The 23,786-nt window shown below is 33.5% G+C and overlaps 1 protein-coding gene across 6 annotated transcripts in view; it reads right to left on the reverse strand.

The window, feature by feature from the left end:
- The window catches only part of DENND4A (DENN domain containing 4A), a 161,453-nt gene that overhangs the window by 57,659 nt on the left and 80,008 nt on the right, over window positions 1-23,786 (reverse strand). For all 6 annotated transcript variants that reach the window (XM_036736751.1, XM_036736749.1, XM_036736748.1 and 3 more), the window contains exons 5-11: window positions 20,015-20,084; window positions 14,758-14,927; window positions 13,662-13,903; window positions 9,947-10,013; window positions 9,291-9,349; window positions 7,519-7,663; window positions 5,799-5,974 (exon numbers count right to left, since the gene is read on the reverse strand). In XM_036736751.1, coding sequence (XP_036592646.1) covers window positions 5,799-5,974; window positions 7,519-7,663; window positions 9,291-9,349; window positions 9,947-10,013; window positions 13,662-13,903; window positions 14,758-14,927; window positions 20,015-20,084 — 929 coding nt within the window. The remainder of the gene's footprint in view (window positions 1-5,798; window positions 5,975-7,518; window positions 7,664-9,290; window positions 9,350-9,946; window positions 10,014-13,661; window positions 13,904-14,757; window positions 14,928-20,014; window positions 20,085-23,786) is intronic.

Here is a 23,786-nt window from a genome sequence, read left to right on the forward strand (position 1 = left end):
ATTGACTCAACTTCTTTGCTAATTCTCTAGAATTTTCCAAGCAAAACATCATGTCATTAGCAAATAGTCCTTTTAATGTACTATTAATCTTATTGTTTAAAAATTCCTCTTTGCCTTGCTTTCTAAAGGTTTTGTTTTTGATTTTAGCATAAATGAATGCTGTACTTTGTCAAAAATCTTTTCTGTGTAATCATGTGGTTTGAGATATTTTCATTTTTAATGACTAATTATATTATTTTCTTTATGTTGAGCTATCCTTGCATCACTGATATAAATCCAACTTGGTCACAGTGAGTGTTTCTTGGATGAATTGCTATAGTCAGTTTGCTAGGATTTTATTAAAAAAAATTTTAAACAATGTTAATGATAATGGCTGAGAGTTCTCTTTCTTTGTTTTATCCTTTGCTGGCTTATTAGGTCTTAGGACATTTGTCACCCAAACTGAATTTCATGGTATGTTTCCTTTCCAAATTGTTGAGAATAATTCCTATAGGTATTAATTACTCTTTAAACCTATATGGGAGCAGGATTTTTTTCTGTTGGTATTTCCTCTATAGCTGTTTCCATTTCATTCTTCTGAGACTATAATATTTAGGAACTCTATTTCACATAATGTTAATTTGGGTATTTTACATTTTTTGGAGCTAATCTTCCATTTAAAAAATCAGTTTTGCTGGTATGAAATTGTGTATGGAAGCTTCTCATCATTCTTTTTTTCCTGTTTGCTGTGATTTCACCTTGTTTTTTGGTAATTTGATTTTTCCCTTCTTTTTATTCAAGTTAGCTAAAGATTTATCAATTTTCATAGTTTTTTCAAAGAACCAGAATTTACTTGTGTTAATTCCATATTCTTATTGTTTTTCATTTCATCTACTTCTAGTCTAATTTTCTAGATTTCCTCTCATTTGATTACTGTGGCTTACTCAATTTTCTCACTTTAAAAATTGCATAGTTCATCCATTAAGCCTCTCTTTTTCCATTTTGTTATTGTATGTTTTTGGAGATATAATTTTTCTTCTCAGTATGACTTTAGTTGAAGCCTAGAAATTATGTATATTTTCTTACTGTTTTCATCATTTTCACATTGTTACTGTTGCCCTGATTTTTTTTTGACCCACTCATTATTCTGAACATCATCATTAACTCTTCATTTAGGTTTGTATATTTTGCTTTTGTTCCCTGCACTAATCACTATTTTTATCGTGGTACGGTATTAAAAGGATGTGTTTGTTTTTCACCGTTTTTTACAGTTACTTACAATTTTTCGGTGTTTTCACATATGATTTACTTTTGTAAAGGTACTATGTGATGCTAAGAAATATGCATGTAATATAATATAAAATATGTAATATTCCTGTTCAAAAGATGCCACAAGTCTTTAAGTTTTAAATTATCCAAGTTTGTTCAGTTCAATATTTTCCTTTCTGTTTACCATTATCTTAAATTTTTCTACAATTCTAGCTGTTATTAACTAGATGGATGTCCCTGGATATGTCACTTAACCCCGTTGGGCCTCAGTTTCTTCACTCCTAAAATGAGGCCATTGAACTAGAAAATCTCTTTGATCCCTTAGGATTCTATGAAACATGAGAATACTTTGAAATAAAAATATAGCCTCTTTTTCAAATAAGAATTAATCTTTTAAAATAAGTCCTTCTATAACAATTCCAGTTCTACATCCAATTTTGTGGGTTATTTTATGTCTCTTTTTTACAAAGATACCTAACAATAATTACAACTGCTGGTACTTAGTAAATATCTAATAGATACTTGTTAATTGCCTGACTGGTTTTTCTTCATATGACTCATCATAGAGCTGAGGTGATCCAGGATCCAGAAGAGTGTGTCATTAGAGTACTAGCTATAATGCAGGACTAGAGCTCAATAGAGTCGAGGGGTAGATATGAGGTTTGGGGATCGTCTCCACAAAGATGATAGCTGAACCCATTAAAACGGATGACAAAGAAAGTGTAAAGATTAGAGGATAGGGTCCTAGTATGAAGCCCTGAGGTGCACCTATACACAGGGGATGGGATATGGATGATGCTCTTACAAAAGAGACCAAGAAGGAGTGGTCAATCGGTCAATCAATTAATCAACAAACATTTATTAAACTCTTACTAGATGCCAAGAACTGTAAGGACAACAGAACAGCGTCATAAAAACCCAGGAGAAAAGAGGATAAAGAATGATGCTGCGATAAACAACATCCAATGATACAAAAATTTCAAGAAGAATGAGGAGTGAGAAAAGTTAATAGGATCATCATGAAGACAGTTGCAGCTTATATGTCATGTTATTTGACAAAGTAGAGTCCCATGAAGAATTTGACAAGATTCTCCAAACCAAGGCAACACAAACCTCAATACCTGATAACTTCAAAATGAAGATATGCATGGGGAGGATGGTGAAAACTATGCTGGAAGACATGGTTCTGAACAAAGAAGTGAAAGATGCCCAAGGTTTGCAGATTATTCAAAAGCAGAATTTGGAACTCAAAATTTAAAGAAATAAATGTCAAAAATTGTTTTTACATGTAATTGGGAAAAATATTATTTAAAAAAAGATTATTCAGCAGCCTCATGCCAGTACATGATGGATACTTTCTTCAAGAAGAAAGGAAGAAAAAAAACAGAATGCATTAAACATGGTGAGCACCAAAACTCAATTCCAAAAAAATGAAACTGATTATCTTAGCAAATAAGAAATGACTAAAATAAAAAATGAAATGGCAACAATTTCAGAATTTGCTTTTTGTGTGAAATCAGATCATTGCATGACTGGACCAAAGGTCAAAATCAGTATCAACTTAGAAAAGAAGATAATAATTAGAAAACAGTAAATGAAATTACAATAGCTCCAATCCAATCTATTAATTATACTAGCCACCTATGCAGAAATATGGAGAAAAGTATCAGCAATGACAATGATTACTGCTATTTCTTAGAGGTTTAATTTTCTCAAGGAAGTAAGTTAGCAAAGAAACTGTCTCAGCCAGTCATCATCTTGCCAAACAGAAAAAAACATGGCAGCCAAGACCAATACCAATTTATAATATAAAATCATCTTCAGAACATTGTATTGGAAAATGGTAGAGACTGAGAAAAATATTTCCTCACAAAACAGCAAAAAGTTAGGAAGGAGAAATTCAGCCTTATGAAAGCTTTAGTGTGAGACATATCAGGGTGCTTTCTTCTCTACCACACAGGCTGGAAGTAGAAACTGTACTCCATTTGCTTCCACAGGTCCTGCTGTGAAAGACTTATTATAATATTGTAGTAGCATAGCCAAGTGACAGTGACCACTATGTCAAGGACATAGGAAATTATTTTTAAGTAACTGAAGAAAATGATTTTTAAGAAACTGAAAAGTAGATTTTAATTCAGGATTAACTTTTCTTTCATGGCTCTGGCTTTGTTTTCAAATACTTTTGGTCCATGGAAAAAGGTAATACAGCAGTTCTGTTTCATGTGTTATGTTTTCTTGTTGAAAAATTTCCCATGATAGTATCCAATATAAAATTCTGATTACATCTAATAAAGTTTTCATAATTACCTCTACTTCTCCTTAACATTTTCCCCTAAAACTAAAGAGGAAGATATTAAGCATCTGCATCCTTATCTTCTAGCAACCTTTTGCTAACTTCACCAGTCTTTGATTTTCACTTCCTATTTCACAAAGGACAAGTGACTCACCCGGAATTATACAACAATAGGAAAATTTTTAGTATCTAGTTATACTCATCATTGTATCGCAGAGCTAGAGAAGAACTTTTAAATCATGTAATTCAATTCCTTCAGTTTAGAACCGAGAAAAGTAAGGTCCAGAGAAATTAAGTGACTTGACTACAGTCACAGATGCTGTCCAACATTTATAATGCCCACGTGTGTAATACTTGACATTCTTCTGGATCAAAAGATAAATCGCCTCCACAGCACAAAACACATCCCACTAATGGCTCTTCCAAGTCTATCTTTGATGAATTTCAAAGGCCACTTAGTAATCCAGATGATGACTTGCTTCTCAGAGTCCTGTTCCAAACTCATGTTCAGCCTGTCACTGGGGCAATGTCCCCCACAGCAAGAGCTATCTCTTATAAAATTTCTCTCTTCTTCCAGCAATTCACTCAAGGTGAAATGCTGCTTTATATATTAATATATATGTATATATTCTATATATTTATAAACACCAGAGAGTAAGGAGAGGTACATTATTGACAATTGATTTAAAAGATAGAATTTCACTTAATATTTCCTTTTCGCTTAAATTTCTGGGTTGGGACTTAAATCTTTTGATTCAAGGGAAAAGGGAGCTGCTAATCACTGCTCAAGTCTTTGTACACCAAGGACATGGACTAGGAGGGATGAAAGCCCATTCATCCTATGTAAAGCAAAAGGGAGATAAAATATGAAGATATCAAAGATACAGCTACACAAGGAATATTAAGAGAGAGTGTTGTCTAACTTCTCTCACTCCAGTGAGAAGATGTTTTCTACTGTTTTAGCTTTCCCTGTAAAAAATAAGGTTGAGTCTGCTAACATTAAGCCTCTTCTGGAAGTAACATTAGAATGTCAAAGTTGAAAGATAAAAGAGTGGGTGAGAAGAAGTTTATGGGTAACATTTTTATTTTAAAATTTCTTCTCAAAATGTGTGAGGAAAAATACATAAAGCAAAAAAAGTATCTAAAATACTGTCAACTAACCAATGATTAAAATATTTTATGAGAAGAAGCAATAACAACTAGTTATGAATAAGTATGAATATTCACTCGTGCTTCTGGGAAGTCTTTGAATCACTACTTAACCAAAATATGTTTTCATGCCTAAATTTTTTTCCTATGTTTTTTAGTTATTCCATGGAGCTGAAGTTATGGCTTAAAACTGGCATTAAGGTTAAATGATTAGCATCAGAATTATTTTAAGGTACCAAAGTCTTCAAAAATTTATTAAATCTAAGTGCCTGTTAATAAATAGAAGCATATGCTCACATTTTACATATGTAAGCTATAAAAGCTATACCACTTATTGTGCTTCACAAATCAACTGAGAAAAGGAATTATCTTTAATAAACAAATATGTAAGCAGGTTACTTGTTTTCTCTCTTTCTAGGAGATGTCTTCAGTTACCTCAGTCAGGATAGCACACTACGTATAGGGAGAGTACAAAGACGGACTGAGAGTAACCTGAAGACCTCTCCCTATACAAAGATATAAAGTATGCCCCTGCTGTAGCACAACTATCTTTTCCCTCTCTCTTGAATAGCTTAAATACATTCAAAATTTAAACAAAGGAATCTTTCAAGGACAAACAAAACAAGGAAATTATAAAGTGCAATAAGACTCCACAACCACTTAAACATGATAGTATTAAGAACAAATACTATCCTCATACAGAGGAAGCAAACATTGTCACTCTGTAAGAAACTAAACTCTTAAACTGTATTCAAAGTAAGTTCTAGGTTGCACCTATGATTTCACCAATAATTTATTATTTGCTTTGAGGGGAGATTTTAATTTTCTTTTCTTTAATTCTAACTTTTCTTCTTCCAACTTTCAAAAAATGGATAAGGTTACATATTTAAGGAGCTGTAGTGGGGAGAACCTATTTTCTTTTAAGCAAAGAGCTCTTGAGTCTTAGAAATTCAGTCTATTGAAAATGTAAATAAAGCTGATTCAAAGATAGCAACAGATCTTAATACAGGTAGAAAATACATCTTGAAAGAACCATAGTTAATGTTCATAAAATAAATACTTATACCTACAAAGTCAGATTCAGAAGAACTCATTAAGATATACTTACTGAGAAATGGTGTTGGTATCTAGGTCAACACAACTAACATCTGGTGGTGGATCATAGAGATCAAAGTATCTTGAATCAATCCCTACTATGAATGGACATGGTGCACTTAAAACATCCGCTAAAGCCAACGGGCAAAGAGGAACATATGGGCACGGCCAGTGGAAAGGAAATATCATCTTTGGATAAATGACAAATAAAAGAAAACAGCTGTTTACAATATAAGCAAATTACATAAACATATTATCTTTAAAACACACGTTTCATTTCCAACATTTGATAAAGGATAACACTTGTAACCAGAGCTAACATCTGTTACGTCTGTTACAATCCTACTCTGATGCCTCGATGTGGAATGCACTGCAAGTTCTTGTAGGTACTCCCAAGCAGGGAAGGCTTTAAATATTGGTATCATATTAGACTTGATGTCTCATTATCATCCAAGGTCTAAGTTAGCTAAGTCAAAAAGGCTCCTCCTCTAAAGAAGGGTGCCACAAGAGGATGATTTTTTTGCAGCCACTAAAGCTCATGACAATGGTTTTTTTACTAAAGTATGGATGGATTGTGATCTACGTAGTAGAATGAGTAGCCACATAGATAAAAATCAATGATCTTCAGAGGCATTTCAGCATAATAATGAACACGTCAAAATAAATCTAAAAATAAAAACATTAAAATTAAAACATTAATTAATTCATTAATTGACTTAATTAAAACATTAACATTTTTAAAATAAAAAAAATTCCCCCTGAATTTTCACAGAATGTGAATTGGAAAGGACTTCAGAAATGATCTGGTTCATTTTTACACAAGAATCTTTTCTTCTACATCATCACCAACAAGTGATTCCACTGGAAAACTTCCAATGAGGTGGAACTTAGCAAACCTCCTTGAAAATTTCCATTGAGGTAGAACTATGAACCTTCCCCAAGAGCCCATTTCAATTTGAGACAGCTCTAATTGTTGGTAAGATTTTGGTTACATTGACCCTAAATTACCTTTTTGTACCTTCTATTTGTTGCTCCTAATGATATTTTTAGGAGGAAAGAAAAAACAAATTTATTCCCCCTCTGGTCCATATATACCAGATACATCTTGAATATGACTTTTGTATGTTGTCTCTCTCCTCTAATAGAATATATGCTGTTTGAGGGTATGGATTATATTTTTTCTTTTTTCTTGTAAGCCTGGCACACAGAGAGCTTAACATATGCATGATGACTGATTGATTCTACCATGTAACAGCCCTTCAACTTTGATGGCAATTATCTTCTCCCTCCTAAATCCTCTCTCATCCAGGCTAAATAACTATAATTCTTTCCATCAATCCTTATACAGAATGGTTTCTAGTCCCCCTATCATCTTCCTCTGGACACATTCAAACTTTAAACATCCTGTAATGTGGTATATAGAATGGAACACAGTGGTCCAGATGTAATTTTACTGGGGCAGATTTGTCTCTATGCATACCCTCCTTTCCATACGCATATGAACAGTCTGCAACCTAGGAGGGCAGAAGACTTTTTGGTTGTCATATAGTATTTGCCCTTCTTGATTCCGCAATGCAGGTAGACCCCCCCAGATCTTTTCCATATCAACTGCTATCCAGCCATTTCAGGAGAAATATACCTCAAAATAACTCAAATTAAAACATCAAAAGAGTTTAACACTGCCTAAATAAGTCTGTTGAAAAACTAAAAACCAATAAGAAATTAATACTTACAGAGACTAAGGCTTCCGTCACACTAGTCAGGACAGAAGGCCGCAGGGAATGGATGAGAATTTTATGTTCTGTTACTGCAAACACAAGTAGTGTTACAGCATTTTCAGGGCCTAGGTTTTGTAGCAGTGTTGAAAACCTGCCACCACTGTTAACAAAAATATAAACGAGCATAAATAAATATTGGAAGAAAAAAAATCATGAGATTTGTCTGAAAGATAAGAGATTAAAAAAAGAAAATATCGATTAGGTACAATCTGTGCTTCTGATACTCAGTCTTAAACCTAATGAAGTCATACTGGTTTCTGCTATTATGCTTTTAAACTCACAATGAAAACAATTCAGTGCTTATGTGGCCCCAAAATCACTAATTTCCTCCATATTACTTTTACTACAGAAATGGGTTGCTCATCTGCTTAATTTATATTGAAAAATCAACTTTTGAAGATCTTGATTTAAAAAGCAGTGCTTTAGTTGGATGGCAGAGACAGAGCATGTAAAAAACACTTTTTGGACATGGCACATATATATCCCCATTTCAATTTTGCACAATCAAGATATGTAACTCATTTAGAACAAACCAATAAATAAAAATTTGGATTTACCAAAAGATAAGTTAGGTGTGATTGTTTCTTTTACAAAAGGAATTGCTAATTTATTCTTTTAATATCAAGTTCATCTACTGCATTTAAAATGTAATTCAATTTAAACATGATTTTAAAAAATACACTTGCTGCATAAAATGTACATATCTATGGCAATGAAACTGTTAAACTGTTTTCTTATTTTTAAATATGTATAAAACACTTTACATTTGCAAGACATTGATTTACAATCAAATAGCTTATTCAGAAAATATTATTAGTTAATAGCTACTTCTATCAGAAAATGTGGAATCAGAGCTACAAAGTGAGAGAACAGATATAAAGTAAGTTATTGATGAAACCATTTGCAATTTTTTTAAAACTAAGGTAAAAAATAGAAGTAGCTCTCCTCCCTCAGGTATATACTACATAAAAACTTAATTACATTGTGACTACAACTCTACGACTAGAAAATTATGTTGCTTATGACTAATGTGGAAGTATGTTTAACATGAGTGTACATGTATAACCTATATCAGATTGCTTGCTGTCTTAGGGAGGGGAAAGGAGAAGAAGGGAGGGAGAAAAATTTGGAATTTAAAATCTTATGAAAATGAATATTGAAAACTATCTTTACATGTAATTGGAAAAAATAAAATACTATTAACTTGGGAAAAAAAGAAAAGTATGTTACTAATCAAATTTAAGGTGCTATATTATGACAAGAAAACACATTTCATCGTTTTTCTTAACTTGTAAACTGATGAAGTATGTTGTTCTGTTAGTCTGCAATACTAGAATCATAATTATTTTTCTTCTTTCAAATTACATTTAGAATATATAATTTTGGGGGGGAAATGAAAACAAAGCAATATATTTTTCATAAAATATATATTTGGACATATGAAGCAGCAAATATTCTAAATTAAAAAATCACTTCACAATAGACAAAATATTCAATGTTTTCATTATACTCATTCTATATGACTTCAAAACCTATTAGATAAAGATTAATCCTAAGAGACTCAAATTTAAAAAAAGTTATAGCAAAATATTTTCATTATTTCAAATTGTAATATATTCTAGTAGAGAACAATTATAAAAAAGATACCTCATTGCATAATGAGCATTTAAAATTTCACAAAAGGTTTAAATAAATTTGAACTTATATGAAAATGTAACTTTACTTACCTCAAAGGAAGAGGTGAGGATACAGGTTGACTAAGAATAAGATTATCATGTGGTGATAACTGAAATAGATTTAGAGCAACAGTGTTTTAAATAAATACTTCATTAATGGCAAAGGAGCTACAGTAAATACCAAATCATTCAAAACCCCAAAATGGATTTTTTTTAAAAAGTCATATCACAGAGCAAACATGTATAAGATTAATGACAATGCCATTAAAAACTTCCTTCTCCCATTTATCATTATCATAACTAAGTGCACTAAATGCACAAAGATTTTGAGGAAACTATTTTAACCATCACTTTTTTTCTATCTTTACCCTTTCTTTTGCAACCATTTTTCTTTAGCTCCCTAACAATTTTCTTAAATATTATTATAATGAATATAAATTTTAAAACATCAAATATGAATTAATATGATGAAATATATGTTTTCCTTTGTAAGTATTCATCTGTTTGTTATCATGATTCAACCTTTTAACAGAAACTAAGTATTAGTTTGATTTAGAAGTACAAAAAAGAGGCTTGTGTAATTTCACACAACATTAGAAATCTGGGCATTTATCAATGTCTAAACCCCAATCAGAAATTTATTATTTTAAATTTTATAAAACTGAAAAAATATTTATATAACATCATAAAAATCAAGAAATTGTTACCTGAACTAAAATTCGTGGCCTCTGAGGAGATGGAAAAGGAACTTTGTGCATAAAATGTGAAATATGCCTACAAGAAATAAGAGAAAAATGTCAGCCTAAGAAAAATTTAATTCTGAAGCATTTTATACTATAAAATACAAACTAACACCATATGTAAGAGTCATTACACCTGTTATACCACATAGTATTATATTACCAAAATATTTACTCCATTTCATATTAAGAACAATCTACATAGAACAATTATTTAGACAATGCCTTATTTATCTTTGTATTCTTCCCCAGCATCTATTAGAATGCATAGAAGGAATTTGATAAATATTGGAATGAAGTTCCAAGTTAGAATCCTGCATCAACTACTGTCTTTCTGAGCCTGGGAAAGTAATTTCACTTCTCTCAGCCTCAGTTTTCTTAACTGAAAAATGAGAGGTGAGAGTTAGTGATCTCCAAGCTCCTCTTCAGCTCCAATCTAGGATCCTGTGCTTTAGTGAATAAAGGAATGAAAGGTCAGACATGGTGAGATCATCACAGGGGCAGAGAGGTTTGTAGTTCACCTCACATTTGTGAGGCTGAAACAGCCAGTGTATCAGTCTGCAGCACACTTTGTTCAAAGTGACCATTCTCAGACAAGATCCATATATCAAAGAGATTCACCTCTTAAAAATTCACCTTTGGGAGGATGATTGAGTAAAAGAGTGATTCTTTATAATGAATGGGAAGCTTGGTGGTGCCATAGCGCACAGAGCAGTGGGCCTGGAACCAAGAAGACCTGAATTCAAATCTAGCCACATGACCCTGGGCAAGTCACTCAAACTCTCCATGCCTCAGTGTCTTCATTTGCAAAATGGGGATAATAATAGTACCTACTCCTCAGGGTTGTGTGAGAATCAAATGAGGTAATCATTATAAAGTACTTTAGCATAGTGCCTGGTACCTAGTAAACACTATAAATGTTTGCTATTATTGTCACTGTTGTTATATTCAACTTCCCTGAAAGAATCATGTCACTCCCAGATCCTCTACTTAAAAAAGTACCCGGGCAAGGGAAGCCATCTCAATTGGACTTCATCAAAGCTCTTTAGAATCTCAGCATCCCACGAGAATACAGGAACCTGAAACTCATACCTCCCCTCAAACCCCTGCCTGGGCCACATTGGTCTGGGAGCTTCCTTCCTCTCTTCAGGCCCCTCCTTCACTTTTCTTTTTGTGTATCATCTCCCCATTAGATTCTGAGCTCTGTGAAGGCAAGGACTGTCTTTTGCCTTTCTCTATATCACCAGAACTGGTTAGCAGAGAGCCTGGTATATAGAAGGAGCCTAATAAATGTTCCCTTACTGACTGATTTTTATCTTTTACTAATAGGGAATAGATTCTAAAATTGGTGTTACTTTTTTTTCCTACAGGAAAAAAATTTCATCTCTACAAATGGATCTCGATTTATACACTACAGAAAATAAAGACATGGAATTATGAAGATAAAAAATCCTTAGAGAGCAAGATGTTAATGCTTTTTTCATTGATTCATTTTTATATTGTGTGTATCTTTTAAAAATATTTTTCTGTTCTCCCTTGGGAATAATTTTAATTGTAGAACTTCAAATCTAACTGAAATCATTATAGATCATCAGAATGAAAATTCATTTGTTCAACGAATATGTTCTAGTTACTTTATCATAGGCAAGGAATTCTGTACCTGGAATAAGCAAGATCTGAGCTCAAATGTAACCACAGACTTATTAGCTGTGTGACCCTAGGCAGTTCATTTAACTTGTTTGCCTCAGTTTCCTCACCTGTAAAAACAGGGATAATTACAGGATTGCCTGGCTGGGTTGGTGCAAAGATAAGATGAGATAATGTTTTTGTAAGGTTCTTTGCTATATAAATGCTAGCTATTACTATGAATTGTATTGTCTAGTAGCATAGGAAAGACAAGTACACATGTAACTGTACTTCAAAAGTCTGTAATTTTGCCAACACGAGTACTCTCTCCACAGATACAGATCACAATTTCTCTGTAGTAAGTGATCCTGGAGAGTTGCTATGGATGACAAGCGCATTATCCTGTTATCAGCTTGGTGACAAGCCTGTCTCAACTACTCTGGGTTGGATAGTTTGCGGACAATAAATATATAGACCATTCCTGAGACCATACTCAAAACCTCAGTGTCTTAGAAGAGCTTACCTCTCCCACTGGCAGAACCTCTGAGCACCCAGGGTCATTTTTAATTCCACGATGAAGCATCAAATAAAATTGTTAGTAACTGCTATTATAATACAGGAGAATAAGTGGCACTAGGCCCTCATTGACCTAAATTATTTGCATGAATAGTTAGGAAGAAAATGAAGAAGGTAGACAAATGTGGGGCAAGGCAAAATTAGAGAGAAGATATGTCAACTCCCACATGAAAATTCAGTCACTGTATAACGAAAACTGGATCATTCCGGCTTCTGTGCTCGAAAATTCATGACAGCTTTGATGACAAGTGGGACAAATAGCATGACGGACAAATATAGAACAAAGAAATGTAGATTAGTTGTATAAGATCCTTATGCAAAAAAATGTAGAAAGGCTGAATGAGGTGGCAGGAAGAGTAATGGCTTTAGAAATCAGAATACCTGACTATAATTCATGCCACTTGACACCTATATGACCTTGAGGGAGTCACATAAGCCTTGGTCTGCTCATCTGTAAAGTGGGGACAATAATAATGAGGTTGCAATAACAACCTCAAAAGGTTGTTGTGGGGAAAACATAGACTATAAAATACTATGTAAATGTAAGTTATTACAGTTACTTATTTTAGTCTCATCAGATGTAAACTTTACCCAATTCCTTTATTTTTGATATGTAATATTTAAATGGGGAAGGAAAAATTTAAATTCAAGTTCAATGTTTATTATGCATCATAGGTTTATACAAGCATAGATTCAGAGCTGGAATGAAACTTAGAGGCCATTTAATACAAAAACCTCATTTTTACAGAAATTGAGGCACAGAGATACTAGTGACTTGCTGACATCATTCAGGTTGGGTGTGATATGTGAGAGTTGAATCCTGGTCCTCCGTGAATCCTATGATTCTGCCAGGGGAGTATGACGCATGCAAAAATATGCAACACGTTTTAGCTCAGGATTTTAAAAAAATCATTGATTATAGAAAAAATATATGGGAGAAATATGTATGTTTCATTTTGGAAATAACAGATAACAGAAATAATCTTGTTACAAAAACAAAACTCAGCAGTAGTTTTTGAAATTCTTTTTTAGACCAGGCTGTGATTTTATTGATATAGGGAATTCCAGATGAAGAAACTCTCTCTTCTGCTATATACAGGCACCTGCTTGCATTTGCTGTTAGAGACTGCCTGGAGCATGGAGAGGCCCAGTGAATCACCCAGGAGCTCAGAGCCAGAATATGCCTGTGGTGGATTAGAAGTAGGTCTTCACGACACTGAGCTCAACTCTATCTAGTGTACTACATTACCTCTCACCTGGAAATGGATCTCTTGATATAACCCTCTCTAAAAATATAATTCTATTACTCAAATGCTAGCATTGAAATAATATGAAATTAAAATAACAGAATTACATATTTAGGAAATGTTACATCAAGGGACCTATTTGCCATGAGAAATTTGGTTAATTCACAAACACAAAAACTATATATTAAGTCTAACAAAAGTTAAAATTAGAACCAAAATAATTTCCAACTTACTTCTCAATGGGAAGGACATGAGGTCCAGAGATGGAATAACGATACAGAAAAGTCAGAAACTTCTTGAAGGCATCGAAGAAAGGCCAGTGAGAAAGAAGGCAGATGCATTTATTAGTGTGAACTGTTTTGGAGCTATCAGATTTCCCCTCCGTAGAAGATGCTAATCCCAAATGAAATCTTTGTTTTTCTGTGAGATTCTCCTCAGGGTATGATTCATAAAACTGAATAGCAGCACCATAAACCTGCAAAATAGTTAATGTTGGTACCATGTATGTTTTCATATTCTTTAACACAAACTAAATACGAAAATATTCTGGGAACATTAAACCTCTTCCCCCTGCCCCCTCAACTAACAATAAGATACTGTTCTGGACTATTGTATTTGTTTTTCTAAAAGAGTGAAAACTGTTCTACCAAAATTCTTTTTTTTAAGTGACCCATGGAAACAATTTTACATCATGGGAAGGGAAGTGGAAACAGTAAAAGTATAGTTCTAGATTCTGCCAATACTTCTGTGTCAATTTAAGCTATTTTTTAAGGAAGCATGTCAATGAAAGATGTGACTTTCGCTAGAGTTAGTCTTAATGGAATAAGTTGTGACTGTAAAAACTTTTATCGTAATGGCATAGAAGAGCTTGGAGAGACAGAATAAAATGATTTCTTTGCTATATCTAGAAATGCCCGAGTTGCTTTATTCACATTTTCTTTCTGTCCAGACATGTAATTTCATTGGTATAGAGAACTCCAACACAGAAATTCCATCCACACAGAAGAGCAACTCACATGCAATTTAATAATCTTAGAGAACTGCCTGAACACTAAGGCGTTATGTTGACTTGCTTATGGTCACACACCTACTATATGCCACAAGGCAGGATTTGAACCTAGGTATTCCAGATTCCCATGCTTACCCTCTAACTATTAACACCATTCAGTACTACACTACTGTTTATCAAACACATGCTAATAAAAGTAAAATAGAATATCTATAATAGCCTAAATTTCACCACTTGTTTGTTTTGTAAATGTGCACTGCTACAAAGATTTGCAAATTTACACAAAATTCATAGCTATAATTTGTTGAATGACTTAGTACCTTTTCAGCAGAAGCTCCAGTTAATACAAATGTAGAAAAAACAGGAAGAGGATATTTGCTATTTGATGGCCAACATTCAATAGTTGCCCCCATTGGTAAACAAAAGAGGGGAACCGATTCTGGTAATGGGAATGACTCATAGTCTTCTTCAGGATATCTGCATATTAAACCTAAAAAATAAAGCTTCAACAGTCATCAAAAACTACTGAACTCATTCCTTCCTAACTTTATACATGATCGAATGCTTAGATGTTAAAAGTCAAAGCACTTTAATAACAAAGTTCACCCTATAACATTCCAACAGAATTTTATAAAGCTAAACTCCTATAAACCCCTACAATTCCTAATATTAATGGACTGCTCATTATTTATCACGTACCAACTACATTCTAGGAGCTAAAGGGAATATGAAAAAGATATGGCTCTTTAGTTTTGGGTATATGCATGTCCCTGCCTTGGTGTCAGAGTGTACTTCTATCTTTAACATATAATAATGTTTTCAATTTGGAGCCTATAACTATTTCACAGTTCATTAGCACCTTCCTTCTTAGCATGATAACATGGGTTCCATGAACAAACATTCATCTTATAAAGCAGATATAAGAAAATGTTTTCACAAAAAGGGAAGGAAAAGTGCTACATAGTTACAAAAGTGGATTTAAAACCCCATATATTCCAAGTTCTTTGATATAGAAAGATTACAACTAAGAAGCCCAGATGATACAATCTTATAATAGGGCACACTGGATCACTGGCTTCTAATCTCCTTGGGAAAATTTTATGGAGAAGACATTACAAGAGAAATCTGAAGAAATTTTTAACGGCCTGGGCAGTGTGGGCTTCTCTAGGTACTATAAGTAAATGGTGTAGGCAAGTACCCAGTGCCAAAAAAGAAGGGAATACTATGAGAAATTCAAATAAAGGAGTAAATGGGCTCCCTGAATTAGGAAACTATATTATCTCTTAAGTTCTTTCTAGATCTAAAATTCTAAGAATTTGTGTTTACATTATTTGCATACATATATCCACATATAACTTCAACAGTGGGAAGAAGGACATGGACTTGTACACGGAGAGGTGTTGTACAGGATAGACAGGCAGGTGTGCAATCTGAATCACTGAAAGAAATACCCACATTGATGAGATCACAGATCCAGCTGAGTGTTATATACATGTATATTTTTGTGTATGCAAAAACAAATACATATGCATAAACAACACTCAAATGGAGCAACTTAGCTATATGTATGTTAAATAATCATTAAAATAATAAATATAGATTACTTAGAGTAACTGGAGTGAGCTCATGTTATCCAGAAAATAATTTCATGAAGTATTTTTTTTCCTGATAGGGTTAGTACCACATTTCATGACTTGGGGTGGGATGGGGTAAAAGCAGTTGTCTGACCAATAAAGAATGTTAGGTGGGTAGCAGCAAGAGATTTTGGCTGTAAGAGACAACTTATGGAGATTTTAAAAGCCCATTATTCAGTGTTTTAATTTAATGCAAAAAGCAATGGAAAACTACTATAGGGTCCAAAGGAAGGAATTAAAAAGATAAGAAAGCAGAATATTCTTTTTTATATATTAAGAGTATAAATATATAAGCACAAGAGTACAAAAGTACATCAGGGAAGGTATACAGAGCTGAAAACAGGAAACCAGACTAAGGGCATGACAAGTAGGTCAGTATAAATAGAATGGAGAAAAGGGCAGGAAAATTCAAAAAGGGGTTAATCTGGGTTGGTCAGTGAGAAGGTCTTAAAGCTGAAGACAAGAAGCTTAAATTTAATGATAAAGGTGATAGAAAGTGCTCTAGGGTTTTAAGGTGAGGGTGACAAGGTAACAATCAGCCAGTCAGAAAGATGGCTTTGGCAGTAGCTCATAAGACTGACTAAATGGAAGTGGTATAGGAATTAGAGAAGCCACGAGGACATTTTCTAGAGCAGAGATAGAGAAAAATAGGTGACTCTAAAAAAAGATCTTGAAAGAAGCAGCAGCAAATCTGGTAAGAGATTTGATATTTTGAGATAAGATATTTGGGGATAGAATAAATGCTATCTTGCCTCTAGTGACCAGGAAGGTAGACTTAGAAGGTTTTCTTTCTTAAAAAATTTTTTAATACAAGTTGTATTGTTGCCTTTTGTTTTTACACCACAGTAACATCCCCTTAGTTCTCCCCCTACCGTCGCACCCTCTCCTGAAACAAAGATAAACATTTAAGCAAAATCAACCAGTACACAGTGATGGTGTTCTGATAGCCTATGTCCTATTTCACAACTATTATATCTGTATTTGAAAGGATAAAGGCATTTCAACTACAATTTTTCTAGGACTGAAAATGGTCATTACAATTAATTAGGTTTCATTTACATTATTGTAGACATTCTATATGCTGTTCATTTCATGCTATATCATTTTCTAACCCTTTATCCATTATTTTACTCAAGTAAGCTCCTTGGCAAAGGCTGTCTCACTTTCCTATTTATAGCCCCAGCACCCAATACATAGGTGGCATTTAATAAATGTTGATTGATCAGTTCATGTAAGTCTCTCAACATTTCTTTTAGTTCTCATTTTATAATTTTTGGGCGCAATATTTTTGAGGAAGTGTTTCAAAAGAAAAGCACTTAGATCTACTGAGATTCAATTACAATGCAAATAAAACATGGTTCAATATGTACCAATTATATATCAAAAAGGGTCTCACAAAGTCTTACTCTATAGGGGGATCTTTTGGGGGGAACAGAGGTGATTCTGGGTTCTGAAAGTCCAAGACAGTAAGATGTAGCCTAGCAAGCTCTACCAAGTTGGAACACCTTAGAATATGAACTTATCAACAGGGACCAAGATACTTGAGTTTGGAGAGCCTCATTAGCAGACAGCTGACCATGAGGTAGTGATTATTTTTTTTGGTCATGGCAATCTACAAAATGAACAAAACCACAAAACGGTTTCCAGTCCTACGTGGCGCCTTTTTGTTATCACACTAAAGGTGGGAGGTGTGAGAAAGAGAAGTAGAGGAGGTTTAAGAATCACAGTGTTTAAAATGCCTAATATTAATTCAACAGTTGGCACAATTGAGGCTGGTCACTGGACAAAGTTACGAATTAATCAATTACTGGAAGAATCATTTATGCTGTGAGCATAAAGGCAAAAGAATGAAGGATGGCTGACAGGTTCTCTCTGCAGAGGTGAACAGAAGGTTGGTGGAGTTGATGTCCTCCTCTACATCATTTCATGGAATACTTGATCATCTTGTCTTGCAGCGTTGATGCTGAACACCAGCAAAATAGATTAACAAGAAGATATTCTGGTTTATGTGCCAACATTCATTATAGGGAAAAGATAAGGCAGGATATAGGAAAAAGAATACTAGATCTGAAGTCAAAAGACCCAGTGGGTTCAAATTCCAGGGTAAAGTTTTGTGACCCTGACCAATTTGCTTATAAATCTTCTAGGCTTTGGTTTTCTCATTTGTAAAATTAGAAGATTAGACTGGATGATTTTTAAGGTTGCTTATAATGCAAAAAAATCCCACCATATCATAAGAAGTATTTAAAAAACCCAATAAAATCTTCCAACTAATTTAACATATACTTTAATTCTCTGTGACTTTAACGTGAAACTGGGTAAAGGGCAAGACAATTTTGGAAAAACAATTTGGGATTAAGAAATGAAAGAAGGCAAAGGGTGACAGACTACTAAGAAATCTAAGGTACTGTCGTGTATAGGAATATTTTCTTTAAGAAGAGAGTTGCAAGATAGTAAACATAATCAAGCACCAGATAACTCCATAAAATGAAGTTGACTACATTTCAGACAGGAAATGACTGGTCAGAGATGTAAAGTCACTTCAGAATACGCTTTCAGTGTAAAATCAGGTTTTTGACTGGTAACAAAAGTCAAGGTAAATACAGAATTAGAAGGTTAAAGACAAGCAGACACTCAGTGAGGTTATAGTAGTTCCCACCTCATGTATTTAAGCAACCTGTCTACTTTTAAAAATGGAAAATAGACAAAAGTAAAAATGGAGCCCATCATTATTTCCTAGAGAAATGTTTAACCAATCCAAAAAAGTCACCATAACAAACAGTCTAAAAGAGCTTGGCTACAACCTCAACCAGAAAATATTTAACCTTTTTGACAAGTAAAGAGAGATGAAACCCAAGGAAAATACCAGGTTAGTATCTAAGCTTATTTGTAAAACATCATGAAAAGGGGCAATGTAAAACCATGATGAGTTATCACCACACAAGGCATTGAAAAGCAGGTAAGAGACAAAATTAGCTTGCCAAGATTTGTGTAAGACCTCCCCAGCTAAGACAGATTACACAAAGAACATGTGCAGATGAATCTGAAAAGACAAAAGACAAAGTAAAACAAATCTACCTCTGGCATACCATTTTATTCTCATCAGTGACAATAGTAGGACCACTACATTTGGAGCACTTTAAGGACCTGGTACAATTGAGGAAGTGATAAGGGCAGTTAAGAAGTTGAAGCCAGAAAAAACAATAAGACCTGACCAAGTGTATACAGAAGAAATCGGCCTAACAGCAATATTTTAAAGGCTTTAAGGTTTAAATTCCCAGGTATTTCGAAGACAGAAAGATTCCTAAAGAATGGAAACTTATTGAGACTACATATGACTTGAAAATAATATGGTTTAATTATATGAGAATGAAAAACAAGATATTAAAAAAGAATAAAAGGAAGTATTGCAGTGTGTTGAGGATTTATGGAAAAGACACAGAAAAGAATCCCACAGGGTGACAAGATGTACTGTGCATTGGTAGAGAGAACATAATACACCCTGATATAATCATGGAGCCACTAAAGTACTAAGTATATTTAAACTTTGGAAAAATATGATACTCATTAGGATGATAATACCTCTAAACCTTTAAGGAATTAAAATATTCTCTTACAAATGTAAAAGCACATACTTAAGACAAAGCTTTTATGCCACATGTCTATCAACCATTATGATTATAGATATGTACTATAAATTTGATTTCCAGTTGATACTGATATGACTTAAAATTTTTTTCTGAAAGTGAAGAAAAGTCTACTGAAAAAGCTACAATGTGGACAAATAAAAACTCCAAACAAACTGAACACTTAACAGGTAGAAGGCTCATACCTATCTAAATTAGAATCAGGAACAACATTCCTGTTCTAAATTAATATTCCATTAAGTACCCAATGAGTTCTATAAGATGAAATGCTTTCTAAAAACTTGCAAGACACTTACCAGCTTTGTAGGATATAGTATTAGTCTTTGCCACAGACTTCTTATAACATAAGTATACTGCTGATCCCCACTGGAAAAAAAAAACACAACAAACCTTTATAATTTGATTAAAAATAGAATTATTTAAGGAAAATAACCTTACCATAATTTCCCAAGCACTCATTACATAAGATGCAGCAATAGATTTCTTTCTCCTTTTCCATTTATTTGGTTATCTTCGTAGTATTTTTAAATTCATTATATACTTTTAAAAAATAGATTTTGTTGATAGTTTTTGCTTTCAGGTAGCCTAGATTTCCCCATACCCCTACTCCTTATAACAAAGAACTTTCAAAAAAGAAGAAGAGGAAAAAAATCAGAAAAACCAATCAATGCATTGAAAAATTCTAATATGATTTTTTCAAAAAGTACAATTTACCAGAGTCAACAAAATAATATATACAGTGAGGTAAATGAAAATAAGGTAAATGAAAAGAATAACCACCACAAAACAACTGAAAATGAATGTTGCTAAATTACTAAGAACAAGGTTGGTCTCAAAGAAGAGATGAGAGAAACCAATGTCCCCCTATTTCTTTGCAAAGGACCAAAGAGGTAATCCTTGAGTGTGGACCACTTTATAAATTGTCAGATTTTTTCAATATATTGATAGATTTTGCTGATTTTTCTTTCTCTTTCTTTTTATAAAATTTTTTTTGGTTCTCTAGGAAGGGAAGAAATACAGGGGAAATTTTAGGCAATGTAGAAATGGAAGATTTCAAACATTTATTTTAAAAAAGAATTAAAATAACATTTTTCCTCTATCAATATTACCTTTTTAAAATAATACAATTTTATGGATCTAATTCTTCTAATAGAGGAATCATAATGCTTTAAAATAAAATTAAGACTACGATAAGTTTTTATTACAAGTTCAAACTCTAGGTAGGAAAAGTGATTGAATAAGACAAAATTTTTAAGAGTTACTTTAGTAAAGAGATATAAAATTATAAGTGAGGTAGACACACTAATAAGCTAGAAGTTTGATTATTTAATGATCCTTAAAAGAAAATTCAAAACATTAGCATTAACAGTCAATATACATAAGCAATTTTCTTATATCTATATTGATTAAAGATTCTAGTGAGGATAAATTAAAACATAATCCAAAATTTATTCTCAATTAATTTTTGTAACATATTAGTTACTCATGTAGATAGATTTCAATATTTGAACAGATCTATGATTTGCTGTTGTGGGTACTTATTCCATTGACAGACTACAACTGTTTCTTAAGCCTTAGTAGAATGTATTTCCTGAGTTGCTGCAGCCAAAAACAAAAAACAAGCTTCATCACCTTAGAGCCAACATTGGGTTATTGATTTCTCCAAATTTAGCTAACTAGAAGAAAGATGCTTGAACAAAGGCAGGTAGCCTAATTCCCACATGCCTACTTTAGCAAAAAACCTTAAAATAATACCATTCTAAATAACAATCAAGAATTATAAGAAAAAACTAGTGACTTTATCCACTTATCTAGAAATCCACAGGCAATAAGAAAAGAGATGTGCCAGAAAAACCAATATAAGAATAGATAAACAAGGCAGAAGCCTCTTAAGGTAAGTAAAGAAGGGCCATCTCTATGGCCTACAAGTAAGACTCTGTATCCATCTGGAAGTGGCAAGAGGGTACCCATGAAAAAAATTTCTTCTGATCAGAAACCTACTATGTGGACCTTGGAAGAAACTGAAAATAGCAGATCCAAAGAGACCCAAAATCTACTAGTGCTCTTAGCACAGACACATCTCAGGAAGTGGAGTTCAGAGCTGGGACTTAGGTGACCATGGCTGAGACCAAACAGAGCTGATCCCACCACCTAAAAAAGGAGCTGGAGGCAAAGTCTGCCTAAGTCTGCCCAGGGCACAAAGCTACAATTAGGAATTAAAGCTGGACATGAGTAAACAAAAGAAAACACTAAACACTATGTAGAATTGTTACAGATCCAGAGATATCCAAAATTTAGCCCAGAAGAAGAGAGTAACTTCACACCAACTACATGCAGAGTCTTAAAGGAAAAATGGTATTTCCACAAAGACTATAAATAATTTTAAGAAATGAAACAAAATTTTAAAAAAATGAAATGAAAGCTTTTGAGGAAAAAATTTGGAAAGTGATTAAGTACCTTAGAACAGATAGTGGCAAACCTTAGCCAAGTAATGGACTTCCTGAAAATTAGAGCATACCAAACAGGAATCAATGACCCCATAATGCAATAAGAAAAATGAGAACAAAAAATTTTTTAATTAAAAAACTAGAAGAAAATATAAGACATTTATCAAAAACAAAGAACTTGAAAACAGATCAAGGAGAAATAATTTAAGACTCATTGAATTTCCTAGAAACTATGACTAAAAAAATACATGCGTACAATACTTCAAGAATCGTAACTGAAAACTGAACACATATTATCAGAAGGCAAAGTAAAATAGAAAGAATTCATAGAACACTTCCTGAAAGAAATTCCCAGAGATAAAGCTCCAGGAATGCCTTAGCTAATGTGAGATTGAAGAGGGGAAAAAATACCGTAAACAATCAGAAAGAATGAGCTCAAGTACCAGAGAACTCACAAAGAGGATCACACAAGACCTGGCAGTTTCTACTATAAAAGAAATAAGCCTTTGAATATATTATAATTTGAATATTACATTGAATATCATAATATTTATATTGAATATATTGAATAATATAATTTGAATACTATATTGAATATTATAATATTTGAAAAGGCAAAAGACGTAGGCTTACAACTCAGAATATACCTACCCTGCAAAACTGAATATAATTCTACAGGAGGAAAAATGAACATTTAATGGAATAAAGGACATTTGAGAATTTTTTTTCTTTCTTTTTTTTTCACTTGAGAATTTTTGATGAAAAGACTAGTGCTGAGTAGAAATTCTGAAGCGCAAACAGAAAAACCAAGAGAAACTAAGAAAGGTAAATTTATTTGAAAACCTCTCATACCAGGGAACTGTAACATATACATGGATGCCCCCTCAACTGTCCTAATTTCCCAGTTCCTCAACCTACTGAACTCCTATGAACTACTGCTCCACTTTGCTACAACTGCACACAGAGAGGGTCATACATATGGTGATCTTGCTATCACCCTAAACAGAACCTTCCATGTTTATAAACGCTGAAATTCCTTTATCTGATCATAATATTTTATCATTCTGTCTTTACTTATGCATTATGAGCCCTAGCCCTGTTCTTCATCATCACTAAGCCCACCAATCCCTCTACCCCTCAGTTCTTTCCCAGGCCATCAATTCCGTACTAGCTATGCTCATCTCCCTTTCCCATCTCAAACCCTTAGTAAGTCAGTTCAATGCTACACTATCTTCTACATTAGAATTACTTGCCCCCTTGTCCTACTGATGATCATACTTGACCAATCCTCAACCTTGGGTTACTTCCATTATCTATCTCCTTTGTTCCTATTCACATGTTGCAGAATGAAGCTGGGGAAAATAAGGAAATCATGTTGACTGAATGCACTGCAAATTTGTTATACAATCTAATCAGGGCCTCACTGGAAAATGGAATCTTTTTGGACCTCAAAGTTACCACAGTAGCTATTCCAAACCTTTTCATCTCTCTTCAAGTCTCCTGTGGTACCCTCCACACCTTGTCCTCTCTGAGCTGAGGATTTTGTTTCATATTTCATTGAAATAAATGAAGGCTTTCACTAATAGCTCCCTCTTCTCCCTTCTCCATTTCACATTATGCA

The sequence above is a fragment of the Trichosurus vulpecula genome, chromosome 8 (genome assembly GCF_011100635.1).
Source record: "Trichosurus vulpecula isolate mTriVul1 chromosome 8, mTriVul1.pri, whole genome shotgun sequence".
NCBI lineage: Eukaryota > Metazoa > Chordata > Mammalia > Diprotodontia > Phalangeridae > Trichosurus > Trichosurus vulpecula.